This window comes from Schistocerca americana, chromosome 3 (assembly GCF_021461395.2).
Source record: "Schistocerca americana isolate TAMUIC-IGC-003095 chromosome 3, iqSchAmer2.1, whole genome shotgun sequence".
Taxonomy (NCBI): domain Eukaryota; kingdom Metazoa; phylum Arthropoda; class Insecta; order Orthoptera; family Acrididae; genus Schistocerca; species Schistocerca americana.
This window is the reverse complement of record NC_060121.1, coordinates 413,860,359-413,879,449: the sequence shown is the minus strand read 5'-3', so window position 1 is coordinate 413,879,449 and position 19,091 is coordinate 413,860,359. Positions and strand designations below refer to the sequence as shown.

General features: G+C 40.3%; 1 protein-coding gene across 1 annotated transcript in view; it reads left to right on the top strand.

The window, feature by feature from the left end:
- The window catches only part of LOC124606126 (dynein axonemal assembly factor 4-like), a 120,697-nt gene extending 104,626 nt beyond the window's left edge, over positions 1-16,071 (top strand). The window contains exons 6-7 of the mRNA XM_047138091.1: positions 2,082-2,235; positions 15,841-16,071. Of these exons, the coding sequence (XP_046994047.1) occupies positions 2,082-2,235; positions 15,841-16,071 (385 nt within the window). The remainder of the gene's footprint in view (positions 1-2,081; positions 2,236-15,840) is intronic.
- The last annotated feature ends 3,020 nt before the right edge of the window (positions 16,072-19,091 follow it).

Sequence of the window (19,091 nt, the reverse complement as noted above, 5' to 3'; positions counted from 1 at the left end):
ATTGTAGGGTTAAGCCATTATCAAGACGAGGGTGAGTCGAAAAAGGCTTTACAGCTTTTGAATGATATAGAAATTTATTGAGATAAGTTACAGAATCTGTATGAGTGTCATTTTTTTGGAAACAACCTCAAGTTCCACATAAAAGTATCAAGTGTCATTGTGGTTCAGTATGACTACCGTTTGTGATATGGCAAACATCCCATCACTAATCAATTTGTTCCCACACTCGTTGCAGTAAATTGGGCCTAACTTGGAAGGGGAGAAACATACACACACTCTTAAATAATGAAACCCCAGAGAAAGAAATTTGTTTCATGAAACCAAAACGCACAGTGAGCATGCTCCTCACCAGTGAAAGTAGCCAATTTAACTGTGCACTACACTGGCACTTCAGGTGGTAGAATGCACTACACGAATCCAACTTGAGGCTGTTTGCTAAAAAATGTCATGTCTACCAATTCTGTAAGTTTCCCCAATAAATTTTTATATCATTCCAAAGTTGTTAAGTTCTTTTTGACTCGCTCTGTATTTGAGGTTCCTTATATACATAAAATATTTAATATGAAATAGCTTAAAAACCACACTTCATATCGAGGGTGCATTTTCATCCATGCACTCGTCCTAATTTTGTCTTCATAAGTATGTTACAGATTTTCTGTCACTAGTTATGTTTCATTTTTATTAGATTTAGTCTGATTTTTATATTTGTTCTGACCAGGCAATTCAGCTATGGCAGCCCTTCTTCTATGCTCATGCCATCAACAGGGTTATAGCGACCATGCAGTAGAAGCTGGTGCACACCTGACCTGCAGTCTAAAATTCTCATACTCAGACCATCTGCAAAGGGTGCCACAATCTATTAATGACACCACGAAGCTTGTGTGGCTACTGAGCCCTGCCTGGCTCTATTGACCCACCTCCTCAGCTGTCAAGCACTCGCAGGTTCAGCTGCACCTGCTCCTAATGTCACAATAATCTGTTTCTCAAATTTCTTGTCACAATTTCTGGGATGTAGTGTGTCAACTTGCCTGCAAAAGACAATGGTTCCAGATTCCAGTCCAGAACTTGCACACAGTTTGAATCTGCCAGGAAGTCTCAGGTCAGTGCACATACTACTGCAGAGTTAAAATTCATTCTGGTAACATTGATACAGTTATTAGTACAACTGAAACCTCATGAAATGGTGCAGGCCAGGTTGTATTCATGTTATGTTAAATCAGTTGTTGTTCTACGCACTCCTAATATAGCTGCATCTACATATTCTATAAACACTTCCACTATTCTTGTGCAGTTATATCACATTTATAACATAGGGTCAATGGCAGTTTAGTGAAACTGGTGACAGCAGACTTCATTATAAATTCCAGCCAGGAACTGTTACAGAAACAGTTAGTATGCCCAGAATAATATGATGATGATGAAGAGGTCCCATACGCTGAGGAGCATAGGGAACAATGTAGGAGACCCGCACCGCCAACTAGGCAAGTTTCTAGTGGAGGCGGTTCGCCATTGTCTTCCTCTGACCATAATGGGAATTAATGATGATGATGACGACACAACAACACCCAGTCATCTCGAGGCAGGGAAAAGCCCTGACCCCACCAGGAATCGAACCCGGGGCCCCTTGCGTGGGAAGCGAGAATGCTACTGCAAGACCACGAGCTGCGGACAATACATGAAAAGAGGCTCATAATTTAGATACTAATACTTTTAGGTATTTATTGAAATAACTGATGTTCCTAATGCATTTCATTTAACTGACATTTTTACTTTCATGATGTGTTGATCTATTTGAGCATTTGTTATGCTAGAGTGTGGAATGAGCCAAGGTGTAAGTATACAGAAAATGGAACATAAAGAATTCCTACTTTAAGTAGTGGCATTTAATAATATCTTTGATTGATCCCAAGTCTGCAATACAGAGCTTCAGAAACATCATCTTGTAATAAATTATGTTTGCATATATGTGGAGAGATGTTATTCATGCCTGTAATATTTCAAAATATTCTGTGTGTTTTCTATTGGTTAGGTATTACTCTGCACTAGTAATCTAAAGATTTGTGTTGTTTTATATTTTATAGCTCATTTTTCCAAATGGGTAATTACCTGGGAGCAATCAGTGCTTACAGTCATGCCATTAATCTTGGATTCAAAATGGCTGCATTGTATTCAAACCGTGCTGCTGCACACCTGGCTGTTGGCAACGTGCACAAAGCTATTGAGGATTGCTCAGAAGTAAGTGATCTTTTCATTTATGTTGATGTCGCTGTTGTTGCTAGAAGTTCATGGTAATGGTAGTGGAGCTGATAATGAGTTCTGTTTTTCATACTGTTGTGATCCTTATTAATTTATAATAATAATAATAATTATTATTATTATTATTATTATTATTATTATTTCCATGGCACATTGTGGTAATTCATGACAGAGAGGGAGAGGGGAAAGAGTAAATGGATTAAGGCCAATGCTCAGATGTTTTTTGGTCTTCCTATCTTTTTCCTATAACAAATAAAACTATTAACAACAGTACTGACTGCCAGCGTGCCATGATTCAGAGGACCACTAATTTTTTCGCATTTTTCAGTAATATGAGCGCAAACCAACAAACCAGAACAAGAATGCATCTCTCCTCAATAATCTTTGGAAATGCCAACTGTTACTGTACCATAACAGATTTTTTATGTTAAAGAAAACCTCACTCATTAAAGATATTACAAATCAGATTCATTTTTTACTGCTAAAAATTTCTGTTACTAACATCTGTACACCATATCTCTTGAAAAAACTGTATGCACTCAGACTTTGAACCTGAAATAAACCTGGTCTAATACCCAAACAAAAGTACATCAGTAAACTCACCATAAACAATATGGAACACCAGTGGAGTGTAAGTTCATCACAACATCCATTAAACCTGGAATAGCACAGAAATTATCACTTACATAATCGAAACTAGTTTCACGATCTTGCATTTGAAACAGAAGTCTCCATAACTGTCAAATGTCTGAGCATACTGTTCCTTTTGCTGATATTTAACCTTCATTTCAAGATGCTATTGACATCTTCTGCAGTCATGGTCACAATTCTTTGCTAATCACATTGTGTATCTATGATTGTAGCAATAAACATTATGAATAACTTCTTTGACTTTTGCTACTTTGTGTCCATAGTCACTGATAGTCAGTGGAAAGTTCAAATAAACAATAACTGTACATGTATTTATTTTTCATACATACTCTCCAGAGGCACAAGTCAATAATATTTCTGAGGAGAGCTCTCAATTGCAGATACCAGTAATATTTCTGAGGAGAGCTCTCAGTTGCAGATACTTATCTGCTGTGTTTCACACCACAAAACATTATGTTCAGCAATACAAAAGATCAAGAATTATGTCCAAATCAGTATTGCTGTCTTATCAACATCAATTTGTGACTGCCTTGTTTGTAACTTGTATCTATGGTTACAGAAATAAATGATGTCTTGCAGGCTGTCACACATGCTCTTCTGAACGTTACTCATAGCAGGCTTTTTCATGCAGCAGGTTTACTAAAATACTACTGTTTCTGAACTAACTTCCCACTAGTTACACATATTGTGTCAGAATGTTACTTCTCAGTGTTAGTTTACACTGTGGTGATAAAAGGTCATGGGATAGTGATATGTACATACACAAATAGTGGTAGTATCGCATACACAAGGTACAAAAGGGCTGTGCATTGGCAGAGCTGTAATTTGTACTCAGGTGATACATGTGAAAAGCTTTCCAATGTGATTATGGCCACACAGTGGGAATTAACAGACTTTAAAAGCAGAATGGTAGTTGGAGCTAGACGCACAGGACATTCTATTTTGAAAATCATTAGAGAATTCAATATTCCAAGACCCACAGTGGCAAGAGTGTACCGAGAATACCAAATTTCAGGCATTACCTTTAACCACAGACAACACAGTTGTTAGTGGCTTTCACTTATTGACCCAGAACTGTGGCATCTGCATAGAGTTGTCATTGCTAACAGACAAGCAACACTGCATGAAATAACCAGAGAAATCAATGGGGATGTACGACAAACATATCCATTATGACAGTGAGGTGAAATTTGGCACTAATGTGCTGTGGCAACAGACAGCTGACCCAAGTGTCTTTGCTAACAGCATGACATTACCTGCAGCACTTGTTATGAGGTTGTGACCATGTCAGTTAGACTCCAGACAACTTTAGAATCATGGCCAGGTCAGATGAGTCCCAATTTCAGTTACTAATAGCTTATGGTACGATTTGAGTGTGCTGCAGATCACGCAAAGCCGTGGGCCAAGTTGCTAACAAGGCACTGCGGAAGCTGGTGGTCGCTTCATAATGGTTGTGCTGTTTTCTGCCATCACAGTTGAAGTTCAAAAGGCTCTGAGCACTATGGGACTTAATATCTATGGTCATCAGTCCAGTTGAAGTATTACAATGTTGTTAGTGTCCTCTGATATCACTTATTGGATATAATTTGCATCAATATGACATCATACATCTTAAACCTAAGGCTATATGATATTTATTTACATTTGCACATTCTGTTTCATAAGTTCAAAGGAGTTCACGTATACAACTACGTAACATAGTGGAGTTTCGCATTTAGTTTTTAAATTGTGAATTGAAACATATTTTACTGCTTTTATCAAAATATTGTCTTACTGAGTAGGTGGATTGGTACAGTATATATGTCCTTACTTGTCTCTCTTACACTTTTAATACATAATAGCTTTTATAGTATTAGGAGGTTTATTGCACAGTTTGATCCCCATGTGCTAGGTTCCTTTTGGAGATATATTGAAACATGACATTCCTTGCTAATTTCTTGTTTCTTGATGAACATTGATGTTTTCAGAACATACATACAGGGTAATGGTGCAAAATTTAATTCTTTAAAATCCTTTAAAATCCTGCTTTACTCTCTAATGCTCTTCCAAGTACACCTACATCATATTCCACAAGACACCTAATGGGGTGTGGTGGAGCGTGCTTTCAGTACCGCTATCTGAGCCCTCCAACCCTGTTCCACTAGTGCAGGGCTTCCCAACCTTTTCAGCTGGCGGACCCCTTCTTCAGTCGAAAATCCATGGCGGACCCCTACTCAGTCAAGAGCACAGTAACTTTAAAGTTCAAAGTTCAGTGCAAAATCCTTGAGAACTCACTCACCCCACTCCCACTCCCGGCCGGAGTGGCCGAGCGGTTCTAGGCGCTTCAGTCTGGAACCGCGCGACCGCTAGGGTCGCAGGTTCGATTCCTGCCTCGGGCATGGATGTGTGTGATGTCCTTAGGTTAGTTAGGTTTACGTAGTTTTAAGTTCTAGGGGACTGATGACTTCAGATGTTAAGTCCCATAGTGCTCAGGGCCATTTAAACCATTTGAATCCTCCCCCCCTCCCTCAAAGTATCAATAGTCTTTGGTTTAGAGATGAGTGAAAACAAATTGAAATTAATGATCCAATTTGAATTCCCACTGTATCCAGACACTTACTAGTGGATTTACTCCCTTTGTTCAACACACTATAGCCTGATTAAAATTACTTGGTAATTGACATTTCACACATTGGAGCTGCCTTCCTCCAAGAACGATCAACGTCACGTCCGAACTGTTCGCTGTTGACAAGCTGCCGCTTGTGGTCTGTTCACTTCCACTGTTTGGCTACTGTTGTGTAAGGAGCATGCATATTTTGTAACAGTCGTGTTTTGTGTGTGTATGTGTGTGTGTATGTAGTTTTTCGTGAAATTCGAAGAAAAATGTTTAAATGTGCACTACTGGCCATTAAAATTGCTACACCAAGAAGAAATGCAGATGATAAACGGGTATTCATTGGACAAATATATTATACTAGAACTGACATGTGATTACATTTTCACGCAATTTGGGTGCGTAGATCCTGAGAAATCAGTACCCAGAACAACCACCTCTGCTTGGATGGCGTGTACAGGTACAGCTGCCCATGCAGCTTCAACACGATACAGTTGCTTGGCCACCATTGACCAGACATTTTCAATTGGTGAGAGATCTGGAGAATGTGCTGGTCAGGGCAGCAGTCAAACATTTCCTGTATCCAGAAAGGCCCGCACAGGTCCTGCAACATACGGTCGTGCATTATCCTGCTGAAATGCAGGGTTTCGCAGGGATCGAATGAAGGGTAGAACCACGGGTCGTAACCCATCTGAAATGTAACGTCCAGTGTTCAAAGTGCCGTCAACGCAAACAAGAGGTGACAGATACGTGTAACCAATGGCACCCCATACCATCACGCCGGGTGATACGCCAGTATGACGATGACGAATACATGCTTCCAATGTGCGTTCACCACGATGTCGCCAAACACAGATATGACCATCATGATGCTGTAAACAGAACCTGTATTCATCCAAAAAAAATGACATTTTGCCATTCATGCACCTAGGTTCGTCGTTGAGTACACCATCGCAGGCGCTGCTGTCTGTGATGCAGCGTCAAGGGTAACCGCAGCCATGGTGTCCAAGCTGATAGTCCATGCTGCTGCAAACATCGTCGAACTGTTCGTGCAGATGGTTGTTGTCTTGAAAACATCCCCATCTGTTGACTCAGGGATCGAGACGTGGCTGCACGATCCGTTACAGCCATGCGGATCAGATGCCTGTCATCTCGACTGCTAGTGATACGAGGCCGTTGGGATCCAGCACGGCGTTCCGTATTACCCTCCTAAACCTACCGATTCCATATTCTGGTAACAGTCTTTGGATCTCGACCAACGTGAGCAGCAATGTCGCGATACAATAAACCGCAATCGCGATAGACTACAATCCGACCTTTACGACAGTCGGAAATGTGATGTTATGCATTTCTCCTCCTTACACGAGGCATCACAACAACGTTTCACCAGGCAATGCCGGTCAACTGCTGTTTGTGTATGAGAAATCGGTTGGAAACTTTCCTTATATCAGCACGTTGTAGGTGTCGTCACCGACACCAATCTTGTGTAAATGCTCTGAACAGCTAATCATTTGCATATCACAGCATCTTCTTCTTGTTGGTTAAATTTCGTGTCTGTAGCACGTCATCTTCGTGGTGTAGCAATTCTAATGGCCAGTAGTGTATGTAAAGTCTATGGGACGTAACTGCTGAGGTCATCGGTCCCTAGTCTTACACACTATTAACCTAAGTTTACCTTCCGCTAAGGACAACACACACACACACACACACACACACACACACACACACACATACACATACACATGCCCGAGGGAGGACTGGAACCTCCGGTGGGAGCGGTGATGGAGTAACTGCACCCTTCTTCAGTGATTCTGACTTCAGCCACCGATCCATGTTAGAAGTAATAAACTGGTCAAAAATCGACTTATGAAATAGATAGTGCATTGACTAAGCAAGTTTAACATTTAATTATGCCTGGGGCTGCATACGTGCCAGCGTAAAACGTTTCAGCGCATCTAGCGCCGTGAACCGGCGCACAAACGACCCCCGTATTGTTGCGAAACAGTCGATCAGAGAAACCGCGTTCTCCGGCACTAACTTGTGTATGCGTTCTCACAGGAACCGCAAAGGCTGCTTGGAAATACGACCTGAAGTAAAAGTACACGTTTTTCACACACAAAAAAAATAGTGATGAATTTGATTTTCACATATTTATTCAATAATTTTGCTCATTATTTTACACCATTTGGTAAAAGGTGACCGCGGACCCCTAGAAAGAGCCGACGGACCCCTAAGGGGTCCGCGGACCACACGTTGGGAAGCCCTGCACTAGCAAATAGTGCATGGGAAGAATGATTGTCGGTAAGCCTCTGTACTGGCTCTAATTGGTCGAATTTTCTCCTCATGGTCAATACGCGAAATGTATGTGGGGGAAGTAGTATGTTGTCTGAGTCCTCCTGAAAGGTGCTATCTTGAAATTTCAGTAATAAATCTCTCCACGATGCACAACGCCTCTCTTGTAACATCCGCCAGTGGAGTTTGTTTAGCATCTCCATAACACTCTCTTGCCAGCTAAATGATCCCGTGATGAAATGTGTGGCTCTTCATTGAATCTTTTCTATCTCCTCTATCAGTCCTATCTGATAGGGATCCCACATAGATGAACAATACTCAAGAATCTGTCATATAAATGCCTTATAAGTCACTTCTTTCATGGATGAGTCACATTTCCTTAAGATTCTTCTGATGAATCTGAGCCTGATGTCTGCTTTTCCCACTATCTGTTTTTATATAGTCGTTCCACTTAAGGTATCTCTGGATAGTTATGCCTAGATATTTTACAGCAGACGCTGTCTCCAGCTGTTTGTCATCAATAGCGTAGCAGTACAGTAGTGGATTCCTTTTCTTATGTATGCACAATATGTTACATTTATTTACTTTCAGGGTCAGCTGTCAGAGCCTGCACCATTCATCAGTTCTCTGCGGGTTGTTCTACAAATTCTTTCTATCTTCTGGCATAGCTAGTTTGGCATAGACTACTGCGAATAGCCTTAAAGAGCATTCTACTAGATCATTTATATACATTGTAAACAGCAGTGGTTGTGGCCCACTTCCCTGTGGTACTCTAGATATTAGCTTTACATTTGTCTATTTAGTTCCATTAAGAGCGACATGTTGAGTTCTGTCTGCAAGAAAGCCTTAAATCCTATCGCAGGGCTGTTCAGATACTCCATAAGCTCGTATTTTTTTCACTGAATGACAATGTGGAATGGTGTCAAATGCCTTACTGAAATCAAGGAACATGGCATCAACCTGAACGCAGTTGTCCACTGCGCTGTGGATCTCATGGAGGAACTGATGTTTGTGGAATCCATGTTGATTTTTATAGAGGAGATGTTAATTTTCCAAAAACATCATAATTCTGGAGCGTAAAACATGGTCCATAATTCTACAACAGACTGATGTCAACGATACAGGTCTATAATTGTGTGGATCTGTCTTATGGCCTTTCTTAAAAATGGAAATGATCTGCACTTTTTTCCAGTCATTAGGTACCTTACATTGCTCAAGCGATCTACGATAAATTACTGCTAAAAGGGGAACAAGTTCTTTTGCATAATCTTTATAGAAACTTATAGGTATCTCATCTGGTCCTGAAGCCTTTCTGCTACTAAGCGATTGTAGCTGCCTTTCAATTCCATGATCGGTTATCTCAATATCCACCATTTTGATGTTCGTACAATGACTGAAAGGAGATACAGTGTTATGATCTTCCACGGTGAAACAACTTCAGAAGACCGAATTCAGTATTTTGGCCCTCTCTGTGTTATCTTCCGTTTTGGTGCCAGTGTGGTCACTGAGAGAATGAACAGATGATTTTGACCCACTTACTGATTTCACATACAATCAAAATCTCTTAGGATTTTTTCTCAGGTCGGTTGACAACGTCTTACTTTCAAAATCATTGAATGCTTCTCTCATTGCTCTCCTTACTCTCATTTTTGCTTCGTTCAGCTTTTGTTTGTCAGCTAGGGTTTTACTTCTCTTGAATCTGAGATGAAGTGCTCTTTGTTTACGTAGCACTTTTCTAACATGGCTATTAAACCATGGTGGATCTTTCCCATCCCTTGAAACCTTACTCGGAACATACTTGTCTAGGGCATGTTGAACGATGCTTTAGATTTTTTTCCATTTGTTCACCGCATTTTCATCCTCATCACTGAATATTTGATGTTGGCTGCTGAGATATTCTAAAATTTGTATCCTGTCTCCCCTGTTGAGCAAATATATCTCCCTACCTCTCTTAACATTCCTTGTAGGACCCATTGTCATAGATGCTTCACAGCCTTATGATCACTGATACCTTCCTCTATGGAAGGCCTGTTTGTTGCCAGGAGGTCTAAGACATTACCTTCATGAGTTGGTTCTCTAACTATCCACTCAAGGCAATTTTCAGACAAGACATCCAGAACAATGCCACACGATTCTCTGCCTCTGGTACCAGTTTTGATGGCATAACACTCCCAATCTATACCTGGCAAGTTTAATTCACTCCCTATTACAACGACATGCTCAGGAAAGTTACTAATGATATTTTACAAGTTCTGTCTGAAGCACTCTACAACTACTGGTCCTGAGCCAGGTAGTCTATAAAAGCATCAGATCACCACTTCTGACCAATCTTTGATACTTAATTGCACCTAGATCAATTCACATTCGGAATCTGTGATAACCTCACCGGATTTTATCAAATTTTTTACTGCAATAAACACACCGCCACCATTGGTGACTAACCTATACTTACAATAAACATTCCAATTTGAACTTAGGATTTCGTTGTCATTGACATCTGGTTTCAGCCAGGTTTCTGTTCCCAATACTATCTGTGTATTATAAACTTCAGTAAGTGATACTAATTTGGGACCTTTCCTTGGATGCTCCCTGCAGTTTACTAAAATCATATTAATCTTTTCTATCTCTGATCTGCAAGGACCAAGATTCTCTGAGGTCGCTGTGGTTGATTTAACTGGCAAATTGTCTTTGCTCCCAAGTGAGGGGTTCTCTAACCTAAAAAAGTCCCATGTGCCCACCACATGTAATCCGCCACCCTAGTAGCCGCTTCCTGTGTATAGTGTACACCGGACCTATTAAGGGGAACCCTACAATTCTGCACCCAATAGTGGAGGTCGCGAAATTCACACCCGATAGCATCGCAGAGTTGTCTCAGCCTCTGGTTTAGGCCTTCCACTCTCCTCCAAAGCAGAGGACCATGATCAACCGTGCGTACAATGCTACAAATAGACAGCTTAGCCTGGACCTCGCATGCGTTACTAGTTGCCTTCACCAAATCAGCCGGTCGCCGAAAGGAGTCAAAGATGGCCTCAGAACCCAAGCGGCAGGCATCATTAGTGCTGACATGTACCACTACATGCAGCCGGTTGCACCCAGTGCATTCGGTAGCCACCAGCAGGGCATCCTCCACATCATGGACGAGACCTCCCGGCAAACATATTGAATGGAGACTGGAATTCTTTCCTGCCTTGCCTGCTATCTCCCTGAGGGGCTCCACTACCCACCTAACATCGGAGCTCCCAATGACTAATATACCCACCCTCTGTACTTGTCCAGTTTGGACAGGAAAATAGGCCGCTGGCCCAACAAGAGAAGAATCCCAAGAGAAGAATCCCATGCTGGCTCAGAGCTATCATCAACACTGGTAGCACCTCGTACCTGTTGCTAAGACACAGGGAGCCAGCTGCGTGGCCTACTCCCTCTTTTGCCTTCTGTCCAGTGACATGCAAACCCACCACTGTCTGCCACCTCCTATGGAGTGAGGACAGACTGTTCAGATGTTGCGTATCAGAAGCTGCAGCGACGTCCAGGTCACCAGGGGACTCCAGTGGCACCAAAGGTGTCGCAGGACTCGTCACTAGCGCCCTGCCATCACCGCAATTTTGAGAATTAGCTAGAAGCTTGTTGACGGCAGCCAATGCAGCTTCCAGTGTTAACGGACAGCAGCCAACTCTCCTTGTATCCACTCAAAACAAGTACAATCCGTAGCCATATCGTACCGTGTATAAAATAGATATAAGGTCTCAAATGGCACTACTGAATTTGAAAATATACGAAAGAAGAATAAAGTAACACTAAAAGCTGCTGTGCAGATTTCTCACTGTACTCTGAGACCACAACCTATTAAACAGAGATAAATTTCTCTACTGAAGTTGATGTATTTACAGATACCTGTTATTAGAAATCCTGTGTGCTGGAAAGTTACTGCACAAGATAAATATTCAAACTAGAATGCACTGATCTAAACTGTGTGCTGTCTACTAGCAGAAAATTTGAACTTAGTGGTGTGACAGAGTTTCAGGTGATGGGAAAATTTACGGTGGGAAGCCACCCTCCACAAGGATATTCAAAGGACTTATGCAAAAACAAAAACTACAGTTCATTTTCCAACCACTAGTCTACACAGTAAAATATGCATGTTCAGTTCACTTCTTTGCAGAAGCACCTGAACAAAAAACAGAGACTAAATTAATTTATAGTTTATCAGATAAGTGCTTCTGCTGCATGTCCTCTCAGCTCAGCGGCTGCCACTGCTGCTACACTCATTCTAATAGGACTCTTTTGTATTCTGAAAGTACTCTGTGCTGCAGGAGACTTTCTTCCAGAAAGTAATCCCTTATTTTAGATGTGAGAGAAAATGTACATAATTTGTAATAATAATTGGTTGCTCATTTATGTAGCTTTCTAGGATGTTTAGGGCATAACAGTCTTTACTTGCTGTGAACTAAGATGTGCCACGTACATGCCTCATTTGATGTTACTTTGGATCTTCAGGCCCAATAATTTTTCTCTTTACTACAGACTACAGGTTAACTATCAATAGTGACACTTGAATATTGTACATTTCTATTTTTGCTCACTGGACAGTGACAGTGTTTATTTTTTCTGGAATGTCATCATAACTCTCTCTCTCTCTCTCTCTCTCTCTAACTCCCCCCCACTCCCTCGCTCCCATGACAGACCCTACAGGTGACAAAGACTCCATTTCATAAGCATTTGGAGACTAATCTAGCTGTGTTGTGTGTAAATGACATGGTCAGCCATGTCAAATGCTTTAGTTAAGTCAAGGAATATTTCTGCTACTTGCACTTTACCATCCATAAGTTTTATTTTAGAAAACTATATATACAGTCTTATATCACAGTCTCCACATGGCTGGTTGAAGGTTATATGAATCCCAGAGCACTGAAGAAGTGCAGCAACCTAATCAGCTATATGTACTCTTTTTTTATTTATTATTCTACTTCCACATTGTATGTGAAGACAACATCTCATGTTATTTGGTCTCAGTAAGATGCTATGCACTTTGATTTTTGAATCATTACCAGTCAAATATTAATAGCTATATTACCATAGCAATAATAAGCCTGTCTGTCATAAATTAGAAATATATTTTTGGAACACTATCTGCTGAGGCCATGTATACACTGAAATTGATAAAGTGACCAAAATGCACTTGTGCCTGTTTCCACTACTTAGAATGAGTGAGATAACATCTATTCCAGATGTTCACCATCGCTCAAACTGCAATTGCAGGCACCAACTTGTGCACATTGTCTTGAAAATGATTATAAATTACTATAGCACACATTATAAAGTAACAATGTTATGAGAAGGAAAGTTGCTACTCACCATAAAGCATAAATGCTGAGTCGCAGATAGGCATAACAAAAAGACTCTCACAATTAAAGCTTTTGGCTATTAGCCTTCATCAATAATAGACATACATGTGTGCGCACACACGCACGCGCCCACACGCGCGCGCACACACACACACACACACACACACACACACACACACACATACACACACACACACACACACACACACACACACACACGACTGCAGTCTCAGGCAGCTGAAACCGCACTGTGAGCAGCGGACTGGAGTAGGTGGTGGTAGGAGGATGTAAGGGACAGGTGTTGCATCTAGGTCTGTTGCAGGAGTATGAGCCATGAGGTAAGGGATTGGGAGCAGGTGTTGTGTAAGGATGGACAAGTATTTGTGTAGATTTGGTGGACGGCGGAATACCACTGTGGGAGAGGTGGGAAGGATAATGGGCAGGATATTTTTTATTTCAGGGCACGATGAGAGGTAATCAAAACCCTGCCAGAGAATGTAATTCAGTTGCTCCAGTCCTGTGTGGTACTGAGTTATGAGGGGAATGCTCCTCTGTGGCCGGACAGTGGGACTCCAGGAGGTGGTGAGAGACTGGAAAGATAAGGCACTGGTAATTTGTTTTTGTACAAGGTTGGGAGGATAATTACGGTCAGTGAAGGCTTCGGTGAGACCCTCAGCACATTATAAAGTAAAATCCATCATATTGTACACTTAGAAAGTTTAAAACTCTGGGGAGAAAAAATATAACACCAGTTGGGAAAACTAAGTGTATGTTGTGATTAGTGCCAGAAGCTGGAAACCTAACTCTGCAACATTCCTTAGGAGAGAATGAGAACACCGGCACAACTGAATGTATCAGTCATTAAAGAATGCCTGAAAGGAATGTAAGTCACGATGGCAAAAACAATACAAAGTCAGCTAGAGTATCACTAATCTTAATTCAAACAAATAGTTATTAGGATTTGAGAGTATTCTGGTTGTCCAGCTGTTCCACTGATTGGCCTGTATCATTTGTCGTGAGGGAATAGCAACACAAGATTTTTCAAAATGTATAGCAAATAGCCTCTGTCAACAATATTGTATTTAAAGTTAGTAATAATTCACTGCAGACTGTAATGTAGCAAGGCACGTCTATAAAATGTGGTTTAATAAAATAGCACTATGTTGACAGTATTCTTCAAATGTTTGAAAATATGTACAATTTTATGTCAGATGGGCAGCGTTTTAAAATATTGAAAAATCATGTGCATCTAATCCAAAGCAGTATTCTCAGTTCAGAATTACAACTCGTAATTTAGCCACTGAAGAAAAAAGTTTAAAGGTCAATGTGTTGCACTGCCCTTGATAATGTCATCCCCACAGCTTGTGTTATGTGGATAAACTTGGTTTCTGGCTTCTGAAGCCACGCTGAGAGCGAGTTAGTATATAATTTTCGTTAATTAATTTTATTGTACTCATATGTTCTAATATATCTTTAAGAAGGAATTTATTTTACATGTACCAGATACAAAAAATCTAATATTTCTGGAGATCATCATGTTAAAAAATGCACAAAATAGATTTATAATCCAAAAAAAAATGTTCACCAGTTTACTATAGATAAAATGTAAAACATTAATATGTACATTCATTTTAAACAGATTCAGTACACAATACCTGCACACATCTAGCATTATGGTCTGTGTTTGGTTTTAGATTTCGTTCATCTATACACAATAATATTAATGAGCTCAAAGACAACTTAATTGGAGATTTGGGTATCAGCTCTTTCTCTCTCTCCTCTCTCCTCTGCTTGTGTCTGTGTATATGCGGATGGATATGTGTGTGTGTGCGAGTGTATACCTGTCCTTTTTTCCCCCTAAGGTAAGTCTTTCGCTCCCGGGATTGGAATGACTCCTTACCCTCTCCCTTAAAACCCACATCCTTTCGTCTTTCCCTCTCCTTCCCTCTTTCCTGATGAGGCAACAGTTTGTTGCGAAAGCTTGAATTTTGTGTGTATGTTTGTGTTTGTTTGTGTGTCTATCGACCTGCCAGCGCTTTCGTTTGGTAAGTCACATCATCTTTGTTTTTAGATATATTTTTCCCACGTGGAATGTTTCCCTATATATATATATATATATATATATATATATATATATATATATATATATATATATATAAAATGTGTGTTTATATATAGGGAAACATTCCACGTGGGAAAAATATATCTAAAAACAAAGATGATGTGACTTACCAAACGAAAGCGCTGGCAGGTCGATAGACACACAAACATACACACAAAATTCTAGCTTTCGCAACCAACGGCTGCTTCATCAGGAAAGAGGGAAGGAGAGGGAAAGACGAAAGGATGTGGGTTTTAAGGGAGAGGGTAAGGAGTCATTCCAGTCCCGGGAGCAGAAAGACTTACCTTAGGGGGAAAAAAGGATGGGTATACACTCGCACACACACACATATCCATCCACACATATACAGACACAAGCCTTGGCCTTTGAATTCTGTGATGCCAGGAATTTTTAGTATTGCTGTATACTATGAGATGCATTAATGTAATTTTATTAGATTTTCTTGTTTGTAACGTAAGTTACTTCTACATATTTTCTGAAGTGGAAAGTGCAGTTGTGAATATAAGGTAAAAAAAAGCTTAACTTCACTCTCATTTACAAAATATAATTCATTCTGGTATATTTTTAACTCTTCATCATTTTAGGCCCTTGAACTCCTCACACCACATGTGTCCATGAATGCAGAAGCACGAGCTTGCTGCCACGCTCGAAGAGCAGCAGCTTTATGTCGCCTTGGGCTGCTCCCACAGGGATTGGCTGACCTAGAGGCTGCGTTACAACTGCAACCAGAAAATGAAAAACTGTGGAATGATATGAAACTTGTGAAGAAAGCAGTTGAATCTCAGACACAAGAGACATCTTCAGATGATGATTAATCATAATGTCCACAACACTGATCACATTAGAGATGATTATGCTATGTTGTTAAGGTTAGTTACTTTATGGAGACTTAATCCTGAATTAAACCTGATAAGTATTAATTTGCAATAGTACAATACCATATTAAAAATTAGGGCACAAAGCAACATAAAGGATAACTGAAGTTAATTTTTGTGATAGGGAAATTGTTAATTTAGCAGGTGGCAACAGGTACTAATGAAGCAAATTCTGATATACTGACTAGCTTTTGATATCAAACATTTCCTCATCTAGTAAGGAAGAGAAAACAGTTGGAGGAACAAGTCAATCCAGGGGGTAAAGAAACTCACTCGCCTTAAAAGAAACACACCAATTCAAAGTGGAAATCAGTGACGAAATCCTAGCAGCAGATAAGATTTTGAAACTTGAGGAATTTAAACTGTAGAGAAGACTGTGAGTCAAGTCAAGTATTAGAGAATGACAGATTAAAATAAAACAATACACAAGACAATAATGGACAATGATGTAAAGAAAGGAAAGAATAATCAAATGATGAATAAGTAGTATGCAAGAGATAAAAGAAAAAAAAATAAAGCCGAGCAGAGAATCAGAGGATACATTTTAATGTAGCACATGCCTAGATACCATAGTCCTGCAGGACTGTCACACCATGCAGATTTAGCCTTTCTTCGGTCACTATACATCATTTAAGATGACTGCCAGGATGGTTCCTTTGAAATAATGTGGCTGATTTCCTGCCTAATCATCATGCAATTTGAATGTGTTCTCCATCTCTTAATGACCACATTACCAATTAGATTAAATCTTAATCTTCCTCCCTACCTCTTCCCCTCTATTTTCAGTATGTCCTATTTTTCTGACTTGTTGAGAGTCACTTCCATATTTCTCATACTTCAGTAAGTAAAGCTATTGTCAGTCCAAAGATTATTTTGAATACCACTATGCTTTATTAGTCATGGTCCTGTTGGAGGTAGTGTACAGTTGCCTTCCTCCAACCTTTGAACTGGTTTACCCATCCAGTTACAGGGGTATGTACAGTTTAATGCGGATTCCGAACCATGGTGCAACTTGGCATTTTTCACATCAGAAAACATTTCCAGATGTAAAAGAAGTGATAAGTGACAGATAAAAGTCCTAGGATTGACCAGCAATCAAACCTAAGACCTTTTGGTCTGTAGTCAGCACTTTTTTACTCAGCCATTTAGCCACACTCATACTTCAGTCAATTTAATTTGGTCATCATTCCAGTAGTGCTATACTTCAGCAATTCCTATTACCATATTTTATCTCTCTTCATTATTTAAAATTCTCCTTCCTCTTCCCTTCTTAGAGAAGGTTTGCTCTAAAAGCTTGAGTTGCATACATATATGATCTGCTTCCTTCATTGTAATGGTAAGTTTCAGGAGAATTTATGGTTTTTCCTGTGTTCATAATTTCCTTAAAACCACTGCCTCTAATAGAGGTACGATTTACTGTCTCATCGTCATAGAGGTGTCATAATGGCATAACCATAGGAAAGAATTAGCCCCAACCATGTTTGTAGAAGTGCCTCATATTCAATAAATCCTTATAAAATGTAAATTAAGATGACTGAATGGAATATTATCCCTACCCCTTCAAAATGAAATTCCAGCACATATTAAGAAGTACTAAATAGAGTAAGAGTGAATGTCATAATGAGTGTAAAAAAAAAATTGAACTAGACCATTTTAAAAGCTAATTTTGGGGCAGAGAACAACAGTCTGAAACTTTTATTTACTTGAACATATTAGCAGTCAGAAACTAAAAATGACTGCTTGCCACCAATCAGTGCACATATATCCTATTCACTTTTAATTTTCTTAATTAAATTTGCTTCAGCGATAGCAGTGAAAACTCCATTGTGAACTGAGGAGCCCCACAGACTGTCAACATGGTGACCATTGTTGTGATTTTCCTTGAAGCGACAACTGAGAGAGGTGTGCCAACAATGGTGCACCCAGTGACAGCACTGGGCACGGGAGTGGCACCATGTCCCAGCTCAGTTTGCAGCATCACAATGAATAGATCCATGTGTGGAGGGTCTGAGGAGAATGAGCATTACCAGATTGCATTTGTCTTCAACATATGGGCTCAGCATCTGGCTTGATATGATGGGGCACCATTAGATATACAATACAGCACCATCACCTCAGGTTACCATGGTCGATACTTTGGACAGTAGGTGTTAAACATTTCTGACATATTGAGCTCAGTCTTTTAGGTGTCATGTCTTTGAGGTCTGTGTATTGTTACCATTCACCAAGGTAATGTGGGACCTCATGTTGTGTGTGCCATCCTAACCTACTTTGATACACAGGTTGTCTGATTGTTGCCCTTGCCAGCCATTCTCCAGATCTCTTACCCACTGTTAACTTATGGTTATGGGTTGCTAAAACGGTCCTCACATGGGATGAGGCAGCTAACAGTACACAGTACAAACTGGTTAATGTGATTCACAAACTTCAGCAGTTGTTGTTGGATTTATTTGTCTCCCAAGCCACAGTTTCTGTCAAAACTGGGCAAGCATATAGTAACTACATTAACTCTATCAGCAATTTTTGAAGAAGAGGGGAGAAAATAATGGCAAAGATTCTCGAGTCACTGATGGCTTGAACAGCAAATTGCAGGTAGAGGAACACTACATGATGCTGTACAGCAATGTGAGATACATACTAGTAGAAGATTTCAAGATCGAGTTTTGTTTTTTAGTTTGATTTGAGTGCTAGTTCTGCAAGGTTCGCAGGAGAGCTTCTGTAAAGTTTGGAAGGTAGGAGACGAGGTACTGGCAGAAGTAAAGCTGTGAGGAAGGGGCGTGAGTCGTGCTTGGGTAGCTCATATGGTGGAGCACTTGCCTGCGAAAGGCAAAGGTCCCAAGTTCGAGTCTCGGTCCAGCACACAGTTTTAATCTGCCAGGAAGTTTCATATCAGTGCACACTCCGCTGCAGACTGAAAATCTCATTCTGGAAACATCCCCTAGGCTGTGGCTAAGCCATGT